Source organism: Nelumbo lutea, chromosome 7, assembly GCF_056320005.1.
Source record: "Nelumbo lutea isolate HS-2025 chromosome 7, American lotus-T2T, whole genome shotgun sequence".
Lineage (NCBI taxonomy): Eukaryota > Viridiplantae > Streptophyta > Magnoliopsida > Proteales > Nelumbonaceae > Nelumbo > Nelumbo lutea.
The window spans coordinates 23,503,929-23,517,190 of NC_142690.1; the positions used below are offsets into that span (position 1 = coordinate 23,503,929).

Sequence of the window (13,262 nt, forward strand, 5' to 3'; positions counted from 1 at the left end):
AGATAGTGACATACCAAACTGAAGAGATGACAGCTAGTGAGCAGTTAGTAGCTATGAAGGCAGAATATGAGAAGTTTGGGAGGATGATCAGTCACCTAGAGGGTGTGACCTCTTCTTCCAACCCTCCAGGAAACTCAACCTCTTTTGCATTTGCTCATTCAGGTATACGGGCTTCTGTCAATCATGCAACTATTTCAGGTAATCGTAGGATTCCTTGGATTATTGATTCTGGTGCTTTTGATCATATGATCAGCCTTTCTACTTTGTTTGTTTAATATGATTTACTTCCTGGGCGTGACGAAATCACCCTAGCCGATGGATCTCTTGCCCCTATCTCCGGCAAAGGAACCATCAAGGCTACAGACACCTTGGTTCTTCCTTCTACTCTTCATGTACCTAGACTAAATACAAATTTGTTATCTGTAAGTAGCCTAACTAAGTCATTGAACTGTTGTGTAACCTTCTTCCATTCCTACTGTGTTTTTCGGGATCTGGAGTCTCAAAAGGTGTTGGGAGTGGCCGTAAGGCAAATGGAATATATCTACTGGATACTCTTGGACAGTGCCATGAACAACCTGGAAAAGCTGCTTTTGGGTCTACATCTACAAAGTCCATTAGTCGAGTCATGTTATGTCATTTTCGTTTGGGTCATCTTTCTTCTTCTACATTAAGTCATTTATTCCCATAACTGTTTAAGGGAATTAGTTTGTCCAATCTTCATTGTGAGTCTTGTGAATTGTCAAAACATTGTAGAAATAATTATCCTTTGAGTAATAAAAGATCTTCTTCTCCTTTTAATATTGTGCACTCTGATGTGTAAGGGCCTTACCACTTACCTTCTATGGGTGGCTACAAATATTTTATCTTGTTCATTGATGACTTTTCTCGATTCACTTGGATATTTTTTATGAAGTTCCCAGACTTGTGAGACAATTCCATGAATTTGTCTTAACCCAGTTTGATACCAGAATTAAAATTTTCAGATCTGACAATGCAAAAGTATATTTTGAGAAAAACCTAACCTACTATCTCACTGATTTAGGGGTTATTCATCAAAACTCCTGTGTTAGGACCCCAAAACAGAATGAAGTTGCTGAAAGAAAAATAGAAATATTGTTGAAGTTGCAAGAAGTATTCTATTTGCCTCACATGTCCCTACAAAGTTTTGGGGTGATGTTGTTCTCACTGCTACCTACCTTATAAACTGTATGCCATCCAGGGTTTTAGGGTTTAAGTCTCCCTTCAATCTTCTTCATCCGGACAATGATCTTTTTCCTATTCCTCTTCGTGTCTTTGGCTACACTTGTTATGTACATATCCCAAGTGTCCACAGACATAAATTTGAACCAAAAGCCCACAAGTGTATCTTCCTTGGTTATTCCCCCACACAGAAGGGTTATTGTTGTTTTGATCCGACGACTGGCACTCGGTATGTCTCAATGGATGTCACCTTTGATGAGTTTTCTTCCTTTTATGGTTCTTCTCTGGAGAGACATTGTCCAAAGGGGGAGGATTTGTCATAGGTGTTTGCTCTTCCTCTTCCTGTCCCAATTGAGTCTTTTGCTAAGTCTCTTCCTCCTTCAAATGAGTCAAGGGAGGATCAGTCACTCCACTCTCACTCCAGTGTTCCTATTCCTCCTCCTTTACCTCCTCGCCCTCTTTTTAATCCCAAGTTGTACCAACGGCAGAGAACCAGAAATGAACAGATTGTTTCCCCTCCAACACATGAGCCTCATGCACTTCCAGTTACAGATAAGACAACAGGTACTGTTACAACCCCTTTGCAGCCATCCTTCCCAGACCTTGATATCCCCATTGCTATTAGGAAAGGAAAAAGGAAGTGTATTGCACATTGCATTTCCAAACGCCTTTCTTATAGTTTACTCTTTCCTTCATATTTTGCCTACCTTTCTTTTGTTGCTTCTAACCCAATTCCCAGATCTGTGTCAGAAGCTCTTACTATTCCATAATGGAGGGATGCTATAATAACAAAAATTGATGCCCTGCACAAGAATGACACTTGGGAAGTGGTTGATTTGCCTGAAGGGAACAATCCAGTAGGCTGTAAGTGGGTTTTTACTATCAAATATCATGTTAGAGGCACCATTGAAAGGTACAAGACTAGGTTGGTTGCAAAAGGCTAAACACAAACATATGGGATTGATTATCGGGAGACCTTTGCCCCTTGTTGCCAAGATGACTTCTGTGAGAGTTCCGTTATCTTTGGCTACACACTCAGACTGGCCACTTTATCAACTGGATGTAAAGAATGCCTTTCTGAATGGAGAGTTACATGAGGAGGTCTATATGTCTCTTCCTCCAGGGATGTATGAAGCAGATATGAAAGGAAAGGTCTACAGGCTGAAGAGATCTCTTTATGAACTCAAACAGTCCCCTAGAGCATGGTTTGAAAGGTTTAAGGCTGCCCTTGTTAGCTTTGGCTATGTACAGACACTGCCTGATCATACCCTCTTTGTGAAGAACAGAGAATCATTGGCCGTTTACCTGATTGTGTATGTTGATGATATCGTTGTGACTGGTAATGATGTCTCAGGGATTAATGATCTCAAATCTTTCCTTCATACAGAATTTCAGATCAAAGATCTGGGGGAATTGAGATACTTTCTTGGCATAGAATTTGTTAGATCCAAAGATGGGATCATTATCTCTTAGAGAAAGTATGTTCTTGATTTGCTCTCTGAAACAGGGAAGATGGGTGCTAGACCAATTGCTACTCCTATCGATATGAGCCATAAACTCTCTGCTTCAGATGGAATATTGTTAGAAGATAAGGGAGTCTTCCAGAGACTAATTGGAAAACTTATTTATCCATGCACGACTCGGCCAAACATTGCATATGCTATCAGTTGCATCAGTCAGTTCATGCATGCTCCCAGGGATACTCACATGGCAACAACAGAGCGGATTCTGTGTTATTTGAAGAGCTCCCCTTGAAAGGGAATTCTATTTGCTAAGCATGGCCATATGAAACTTGAAGCCTACACAGATGCTGACTGGGCCGGAAACATTGATGACCGAAAATCTACCTCTAGGTACTGTAGCTTGGTGGCAGGTAATATTGTCTCTTGGAGAAGCAAGAAACAATCAGTTATTGCTCGATCTTCAGCCAAAGCAGAATACAGAGCCATGGCTCATGGAGCTTCTGAACTATTGTGGCTTAGATCCTTGATGGAGGAATTGGGTATTGAGCATGATAAACCAATGATGTTATACTGTGATAATCAAGCCGCCATCAACATTGCTCACAACCCAGTGCAACATGACAGAACCAAGCATATTGAAGTTGGCAGACACTTCATTCAAGAAAGAGTGGTTTCTGGAGAAGTGTGTCTACCTTTCATCACCTCTACAGGACAATTAGCTGATTTCCTCACCAAGGGCATTCCCAAGGCTAAACTTCAGCATGATAGTGGCAAGCTTGGCAAGATTGACATCTATGCTTAGCTTGAGGGGGAGTGTAGAGAATATGGGCCGAATGGCCCATAGGCTATTTATCATTTTTATCTTTTATGTTCTTTGTTGTAATGGGCCTTAATCTGGGCTTTATTCTTTCTTATGTTATGTCTTTTTAATTTTCTGGCCAACTAGGGGCTTCTCTATAAATTACTAAAGTTTAACTTAATGAAATAGAATTAAGGGAGTAAGAGAAGGGATGATGTTAAGAAAATCTCTCTCTGAACCCAAGATGCCGCCACCTTCTTCTTCTTCTTCTCTCCTCTAAGTCAAAGACTAGAGCAGTTACCATCTCTTTCTTGATTTCAGCCCTTAGTCCATTCTTGAATTAAGCCAACTTTTGCCTCTCACTTTCAGTAGTATCACATCTAATAGATAATTCATCAAATTTATGCATGTATTCAACTACAGACAGCATACTTGTCTCTCAAATGTTTCTTCATTTCTGACCATGTAGAAATAGAACCATCACCTCTATTATCCAATCGTCGCTCCATCCTTCTCTAGCATACTTTAGCATGACCACCAAACTTCATACGTGCAAATCCGATCCTCTGGTCATCAATCATGTCATACCAGTCAAAATATTCCTCTAGTGTAGCCAGCCAATCTGAAAAAGATTGAGAGTCTAAATCTCCATTGAAATCAAAAACATCCACCTTTACCTTCTTGGTTATATCATCTATGTGAATAAACCCTAGTTGATTCTAGGTCAAAGTAGAGAAGAAGAAAGAAGAAAGAAAAGAGAAAGAAGAAGGAGAGGAGAAGAGTGTTCAGCCAGACTAGAAGAGAGAATGTTCAAAATCACTCTCTTAGCCGACCCACTTGACTTTTATTCATAAAACTTGAGTTACAAGAAAGACAATTTTGTCCCTCATAGAAGATGGGACACATAACTTAAACTCAGATACAATAGACCTATCACTTTCAAGAAGATACACCAGAATGACCAAAATACCCCTGACTAGAGCATTCTAACACTCCCCCTCAAGCTGGAGAGTATATATCATATAGTCCCAGCTTGTTACAAATGTAATCTATTCTTCCCCGAGACAATCCTTTTGTGAAGTGATCTGCCCACTGATTTCCTGACCTCACATGAGATGTAGTTACTACCCCACTTATCACTTTCTTTCTCACAAAGTGACAATCCACCTCAATATGTTTAGTTCTTTCATTGAAGACAGGATTAAATGAGATGTGAACAGCAGCTTGGTTATCACAGTATAGTTTCATGGGTTTGTCAATTGAGAAACCCATCCCTTGTAGTAAGTTCTTCAGCCATAATAGTTCACATGTGGTATGGGCCATAGCCCTGTACTCCGCTTCCGCACTACTTCTTGCCACCACTGTTTGCTTCTTGCTCTTCCAAATTACAAGATTGCCACCCAGGAAGGTACAATACCCTGTGGTTGACCTCCTGTCTGATATAGAGTCAGCCCAATCAGCATCTGTGTACCCTACCATCTCAAGAGCACATGTGGTATGGGCCATAGCCCCCAATATTTGTGCTCTGACAGTCTCATACTCAACCTTCAAGCCCACAAGAAACCTAGTCACATCAAGTTGTTCACGTTGCTATTGTTGGATCCGGACATCTGATGTTAGAGGGTGATACACATTTAGCTCACTGCGGATGTTCCTCAAACTTGCATAATACTCTTCTAAGCTTTGACTTCCTTGCTTCAAATTGAAGTACTCTTGGTATAACTGATATACCCTAGTTGTGTTGTCTTGTCCAGAGTACAACTTTTTAGCATGACCCCAGATCTCTTTGGCTGTATCTAGGAACATGAAGTTCACACTAATCTTTGGTTCCATGCTGTTCCAAAGCCATGTCATGAAAGCATGATGACGGTTTTGTTGTCATTCCCAACTACAGTTGAAGCCATCTCAATTATTTCACCTTTGAATAGACACCACAATCTCACACTCGTCATAAGACTTATCTCACTTATGATACCACCAACCCACTTTCTTCAACTGCACATTACACACTACACTCTAAAGCTGAAATCATTCAGTCAACACAAACACTTGGACTGCACACTACAGAACCATTTACCATCAATGCACCACTGCTGAAATTACTCAGTCATTTCATCGAACACTTGTTCTTCATACTGCAGAACTGATTACACACAAGGTCTAGGGGTTCACTTTTAAGCATTTAGAATCATAGATATGTTAGCCGCCACAACACAACCAACACCACACCACTGCTGTCGTGGACATCAGCAGTCTACTACTCTTCTTTCAGCACACATGCGAGCAAGAAAACAAAAGAACGTGACTGATATGTGTATCAGTTTCACCCAGCACCACAACAACTAACTTTTGAAGCACAAAAAATTAGCATTCACAGTCCATTTCTGAACACACGACAGCAGTGTCCATACCTGTATACGTCCAGCCCTCTTTGTACACTGAATAAAGGATCTAGTATGCCACTTCAACGACCACCACAGCACCGTCCAGAGGCATTCTCACCTCCAGGCCCTCAAAATGGCAACTCCTTTTCAGCCCTTTATCGAGTCTTCAATCAGATCAGCTGTAGGATGATAAAACCTACTGTGAAGCTGGCGGCAAACCCAGGAAGAAGACAGTAGCAAGAAAACACGAGACCTTAATGCTCTGATACCATGTGAATAAACCCTAGTTGATTCTAGGTCAAAGTAGAAAAGAAGAAAGAAGAAAGAAAAGAGAAAGAAGAAGAAGAAGAAGGAGAGGAGAAGAGTGTTCAGCCAGACTAGAAGAGAGAATGTTCAAAATCACTCTCCTAGCCGACCCACTTGACTTTTATTCATAAAACTTGAGTTACAAGAAAGGCAATTTTGTCCCTCATAGAAGATGGGACACATAACTTAAACTCAGATACAATAGACCTTTCACTTTCAAGAAAATACACTAGAATGACCAAAATACCCCTGACTCGAGCATTCTAACAATCTGCATAACCACTATGTTCAGCTTGTTCCATCATCTCATTAAATAGATTTGTGAGCAATGCTTCTTGATCAATCCCTTGATGGGTATTTCGGGTTCGATTAGCTTGTGCAGGTGGTACCCTTGTGCAGTTTGCAGCTCTTTATTGTCCTCTAAGATTAACAGATCCTTCATCTTCACCATTATCATCTTCATGGACAGCTCCATTGTTTCATCCTCCATCCCTTTCATTGATTAGAGGTGCTTCTTGCTGGATTTCTTCTTCTTCATCTTCTTGAATTTCTTTTATATATTCTTGAAGGGTTTCAACTCTCTTACAAAGGGTAGAAATCAATGAATCTCTGTGTATCAGTCAGCCGACCCCTATACAGCTTGCTACTACGTGTAGCCATGATGATAACAGCCTATAACCTTGGCTCTGATACCAACTGATGTAGGACCAGCTCAGTTCTAGTCCTTAGAGAATGTTGAATGGTCTTCTTGATCAGAGTTTTATGGCTGTCGATGGCTGTAATGGCCTCTTGAAGGAATAAAAGAGAAAATAGGGAGAGAAAGAAGAGAGAAAATAACTGGAATAACTCACAAGGTGCCTAGAATCACTCTAGGGCATGGGAATCACTCACCATAGCTAGCATAAGCCGAAAAAAAACTCAATATAATTCATTGCCTTTGTGTAAAACGTCCATACATATTTATAGACTCTAAACTCATAAAAAATCCTTGGAGTCAAACTGTTAGACTCATAGTAGTCTTAGGAGTCAAACTGTTAGACTCAATAATCCTAGTAGGACTCAAACTACGTTGTCATATCCTATTTTAATTCAAAGAAGACTCAATAACTCTAATCCTACTTATGCAATGACTCTAAATTTTAAACATAAACAAACTATAACTAGACAATCAAACCCTATTATTGGACCCTACAGAAAAATTATAAAATGGTAAAAATACCCTTGGTGTTCAGTTCAGTCCAAATCCCAAGTACCATCACTATGCCATATCAGGACCTATTGTAAAGCCTTCTTCTTTCTAGAATAAGTCTTCAAGGGTGCTGATTGATTCCTATCAGAAAGTCATAAAGTGTTCACACCAAAAGAATGTAGCAAGAAATTATCAGCTTCACCAGGAGATGGCCAGTTTTCACCAGTAGAAGAAAAGTTTGTAAGCTTATTTCACTATTCTACAGAGCATTTGATAGGGAACTGGACCATTGTCAAGTTATTTCTTGGAAGAGTGAGAAAGATGCCGAGTTAGATCGGGAAGATAGCAAACAGAATAGGACCTTTGAATTCCTAGACAATCTACGTTTCAATCATGAGATAACTTAAATCTAATCTTAGGAAGAGGGGAGTTACCTAGCCTGAGGAGTATGCATTTGTGGAAAGTTAAGAGTGAAGGAACATTGCAATGAAAAGGTACCAGGAGAATCCATCATCACAATGAAAGGATTATTATTGAAGGAGACTCTTAGTTTGCCATTAGATTAGAATTCCCTCATAGTATGGATCTCTTTCAACCAAGTATGGCCCCTTGTTGATCAGAGAACTCCATGACCTTGCAAGAGAAGGAATGAAAAAGGAAAATGTCCATTAGATTAGATTTTGTTGTATACAATATACCTTTTTATACCAGGTTTTTGGTCACCTTCATGAGAACCTAAGAATTTGTATTCACTTCTTTATTTGTCTTACCAATGCAATATTTAAAGTTACCAGTCAAAAGCATGCACATGAAAAAATAATTCCAAGTTGAGGTTGTATTATACATACCATAAAGTATAAGTATGGAAAGAGGGATGATATCGGCAAAGCTGAAAAGGCAGATAACAAGAGGACAATGAGAGATGATATTGAAACATTGCAGAGAAAATAATAAGGCAAACAGAAGAACTACCTTCAATTTCATGGAGAAAGCAAAAACATACATTACTGGATAATTAATCGATACAATATTGTCAAAAGATGATAGGATAGAAATTCATCCTAACCATATTGAAAAATTCACTTTGATGCTTCCCAAATTTATTAACCATGCAAGAAAAGAGGGAAAAAATAGGTAGCATAAGATAGTAAATAACCATCTTCTTCTTGGTTGATAATTTTATTGTATTCACAACAACATATTTGAACAAAAGAATAAAATAATGATTAATTACGACCCAATCAAGAAATCTTATATGGAGCTAGTAGTTCCTAGTTATAGAGACCTACCATTCATGAACAGCTTGTTAAAATGAATTCCAAAGTGGAGTTGCATAGATTAGTTGTATTGGATGACTATCTCACTGGGAGAAACTTATTCCGACATTTATATGTATCTAACCATATATGCATGTTATGGGCCTTTCTAAGTGGCACCTCTTCTGGCCTCTTGGAGAGATAACTCATACTTTTGATCACCTATACATGTTCTTAATAAAATCATATTCTGCTGCTGATTGGAAAAGAAGAAAAATCCCAATTCTGATTATTCTACAAAATAAATAGGCTATAATGTGACCAATGCCTACACCTAAGCCAATTAGAAAACACTAATGTCCCTCTCACAAATTCACACAAGCCAAGTAACATTGTTCAGATATATGTTCACATTTTTCCCATCAAATTACTTGTATATTTTGTTTTTCTAAAAATTATTTATTATATTGTTTATTGATGGGTAAGAGACAATTGAACAAACATACAAGTACAGCTTGCTAGAGAGAACTATGAAGAGCCTTAAAAAAGCTATAACTTAAGAGAGAAGGTGGGGGGGGAGAGAGAGAGAGAGAGAGAACAAAGAACAGGTTATCACAATCATCCCAGAAACTGGCAAAAGGCATTCCTCCAAACTCAATGGGTGATGAATGCCTCCCTATACCAAGCTAAAATAAAAGGCTGAAATAACAAAGCACCACCTAGTAAATATGAAAAGTGTCCAATGAACCTTTTCCATATCTTTCATTGGACAAAGAAGATGGCAGGCCGTCTTACGCCAGTCTGCTCACATGGTATGAGAATGCTCTCCAAGTGTGCAATTACTTCACGTTAGTTATTAGTTTTCCAGAAGCCTTCCTGCAGACTAAATGGTTGGCAAAATTTGCTAATTTAAATTCAAACCAAGTCAACTAGCAAGGCTACTTCACCCATGAGATGAACTAATTGATCAAACCAAATCAATTCATTAGCAGAATTAATTGAAACCAGACATGGAACTCTTGAGGTGACAGATTACTTGGATTTGTAGGATCTTTGAAAAGAAATATACTTTTCATGATATATTCACATTTTCACTTTACATTCCTGTACATAATTATCCCAAGTTGTGCTTTTTGTGTTTCAAGATTTAGATGTTTTCAGTTGAGCTTAACAAATTTCTAGTCATTGATCTGGCAAATTCTAAATCAATTTGGAACTACCTTATTTATAAAGTTCTCGCTTGAGTATGACTTTGATTCCACTTTTGAATTGCAGCCATGCCAAACCATTTTTTTTACTCAACACTAGCAGTTATTTACTGGGACTTGGTATTACTTCCCCCACATTTAATACAACACTGAAGCAACTGACCGTAACCATGAAACCTCTAAAGCAACACAGAACCAAGCTAATGCACTAGTAATTACATTTCAGCACAACGTTCAATCAACATGCAAGCATCGAAATAGGCATCTAATAAAGAATAACAACGATAAGACCGCTTACCGGTGCACAATACCACAATCCATACATAGAAAAATTCCCTGTAAGGTATGCCTCGCCGAGTCTCATTAAGTTGATCAATCTTACAACCTGGGCAATTCTCATGGTAGAATCTCTTTAGAAATGGTTCTCTATTCTCCGCCATGGGAAACAAGCCAAACAAGAATTCAGCCCGCCACAGTCTTCTTCTCTACAAAATCCAATCCTTAGTTCAAACTTCAAACAGTATTCTGCATTAAAAACAATCAAGAAAGACGAATGTATAACAGAGTTTAAATACAAGAATCTCATGTATTACTCTAGATAATCACTTCTGATCCCAGGCAGCGTCTATTTACAGACTTCACAGAAGTAAAGCCCCTCCAGAGTCATCAAAGCAGGTACCGTAGACCCACCAGAGAAGCTTTAATAATTTTACAAAGCGAAAACCTACACATGCTTCTCTGCACAACGAAAGTAATTTTTCTTTTTCAGTCAGACAATGAAAGCTCAAAAAATGTGAAGGTCCCAAATTCATAATTTCATCACCGTATGCGTCACTCAAAAAGAAAGGAAGAAACAAGGAAATAATAATAAAAAAATAAATAAATAAACCAACAAAAGAGCCCACCACATGTTCCATGTCTGTAATCTTAATAGCCACCACAGAATCTCAGAGTTCACCCACCCACTGCCAAATGGAGCAGGAAACTTGCAGATGCAATTTAAAAACCCTTTGCTCTTTTTGTTTTTGGTAAAGAAAAAACCCTTTGATCAGGACGTGAAACAAAACAATAATTTTTTTTAAAGTAATATTACGTGAAATATTAAAAGAGAAAACTAGTGCCACATAATCTTAAACATAGAAAAACAGAAAGCGATTGGCTGTTATAGTCAATGAGACAAACAGTTTATATACATTAACATACTAGCGTACAAAACAGTCAAGATTGAAGCTGCCGCAGAAGTAAATTAGACCACGCCTCTTCTTCCACCGCTAAATACATCCTATTTGTGATCCTGACACCATTAACCAGACAAATCTTGTCGTGTCAGAATGCAGATCTGTCTTACTAAGAAAGACAAAAGCAATAGTCATTGAATTCAATCAGGGTTGATTCCGGAACCAGTGGGGACTCGAAGGGATTTCCAATAAAATTTTGGCACGTCAATAGTTGCTAAGTTGGGCTGAACTTGCAACCAATTGAAACTTTTAATTTCTGTACAACCGATTTAAAATTTTGTAAACCCTATTGTCACCAACCATCGACGGTAGACCTTACACTCCCGACCATTCACCGGCACCAAAAACGACTAAATCCTTCAGTCCAAACGGCAATGGTGAACTGTTAACGGCAAGATGCAACGTCAACAATATAGAAACGGGGAGATGCCCACGGCGTCTCGGATTCTTCATCCTTTTTTCTTGAACGAAAGTGGCGGAATTGTTTTGTGCTTTCAAGTTGATTCCCGGTAAACGGCGGTGTCGATTTGTTTGCTCTGTCTTTTTGCTATTTATTTTTTAATTAAGACAATGATGACAAAGACGAGAGAGAGTCATGAGTGCCGGTCGAGGTATTTCGACTCTTATCAGAGTGACTCGACCCTCCACCCTCGTGTTCCACATTCTTTGAGCGCAACCTGGGTGCTAAGCGAAATGTGCTTCCCATTTGAGCTTCCATTGCCATGGTGGAAATCATGGTTCTAAATTGTGAATCTAATCGCACTGCCATTCATTGTTTTCATTTTAGAGATTTCCTCTTTTCTAAAACTTCAATCCAACGTTGCCGTTTGGTCTGAAAGCTCCAAACTTTGGAGGTTTAATATTGCCGTCGACGATGGAGGATACATCGGTGTTCGCCAATGAGGGTCTCCATTGTCGTTCCCTGTTTGATAACTAGGAGCCGTCCGTCCCCATCCACGGTCCACCATTGTCAACACTTCGAACAAAAAGCAGTAAGGAATGGATAGAGTACTAAACTACTCTCTCTTCATTATTAGGAAACAAAAGAAAAAAGAGAAGTTATAAAGTGACTTTACTACTCTATTATTCTACCAGCTTGCTTGGGTATCAAGAATTAGTTCTAAATGTCAACGCATTCAATTATATTGATTTGTTAGTGATTTGTCTCCCTACTAAAAAAATGTAATTTGAATTATCTAATTTTCTCTTGAAGTCCTTTTAAGGTAATTTATACATGTTATTTATCATTAAATCATAAATTTAATATATATTTTTGTCATCAATAAATTCTAAATCAAATAAATTTTAAGTATATATAATACATATTTTTTAAAAAGTAGACCCAAGAATGAAACAATTTTTACATTCAAGTATTGGCTAAACAATTTAGCCATTAGGGTTAAATGAGCTAACCCGTAATGTCATAGTTAAATAATAAAATTTTGAAATAGAAATAAATATAAAAATTAAAAAATATATAGAAAAATTAGACACATCTCTAATATCTTGTATTAATCATACTAAAGAAAAAATAAGTGATAAATAAGAATTGTTTTGTTGATGATAGAAATGAAATACAAAATATAAAATCAACCTGAAAATGAAATTCTTTTTTCTATTTGGTGATGGATCAACAATTCAAGTTTTGATATCAAATGTGTCAACATTTTATGTCATAATTAAAAAACAAAAATTAAAAAAGATAAAACACAAATTACAAAATTATAGAGAATATGTGGGAAACATCTAGACACGTCTCTAATATTATATATTCATCATATTAAATAAAAGTATGGAAAAAAGAATGTTATAGAAAATTTTGGGCACATCTCATTTTAAATTAATAAAATTAAAGAAAACTAAGTGTGATGAACAAGGATCCTTTTCATGTTTGATGGCAGGTTACTAGTTTAATCTTTCATGCTAAATGGATCAGCCTTTGACATCATAATTAAATATTAAAAATTAAAAATATTAAAACACAAAAAAATGAATAATTTTGAAAATTTTGTAGAAAACATTTTAGAACATCTCCACTATTATGTAATTTTAATATTAAAAATACAAAACATCAAAAAAATTGGGCATATATCTAATATTTTATATTAATCATATTAAATAAAAATAAGTATGATAAACAAGAATTATTTTCAATTTGGTGATGGATCGATCATTCAATCTTTTGGGTCAAATTTATCAACCCTTTTATTTTGCAATTA

The 13,262-nt window shown here is 37.4% G+C and overlaps 1 protein-coding gene across 7 annotated transcripts in view; it reads right to left on the reverse strand.

The window, feature by feature from the left end:
- The window catches only part of LOC148845669 (protein ZINC INDUCED FACILITATOR-LIKE 1-like), a 102,752-nt gene extending 91,030 nt beyond the window's left edge, over positions 1 to 11,722 (reverse strand). For 2 of the 7 annotated variants that reach the window (XM_088954330.1, XM_088954331.1), the window contains exons 1-4: positions 10,711 to 10,855; positions 10,399 to 10,543; positions 10,104 to 10,290; positions 8,190 to 8,230 (exon numbers count right to left, since the gene is read on the reverse strand). In XM_088954330.1, the coding sequence (XP_088810456.1) occupies positions 8,190 to 8,230; positions 10,104 to 10,245 (183 nt within the window). In that variant the 5' untranslated portion in view covers positions 10,246 to 10,290; positions 10,399 to 10,543; positions 10,711 to 10,855. Of the gene's footprint in view, positions 1 to 8,189; positions 8,231 to 10,103; positions 10,291 to 10,398; positions 10,544 to 10,710; positions 10,864 to 10,998; positions 11,100 to 11,343 lie in introns of those variants that run through there. The other 5 variants (XM_088954328.1, XM_088954326.1, XM_088954327.1 and 2 more) reach the window with 5 other exon arrangements.
- Positions 11,723 to 13,262: the final 1,540 nt, after the last annotated feature.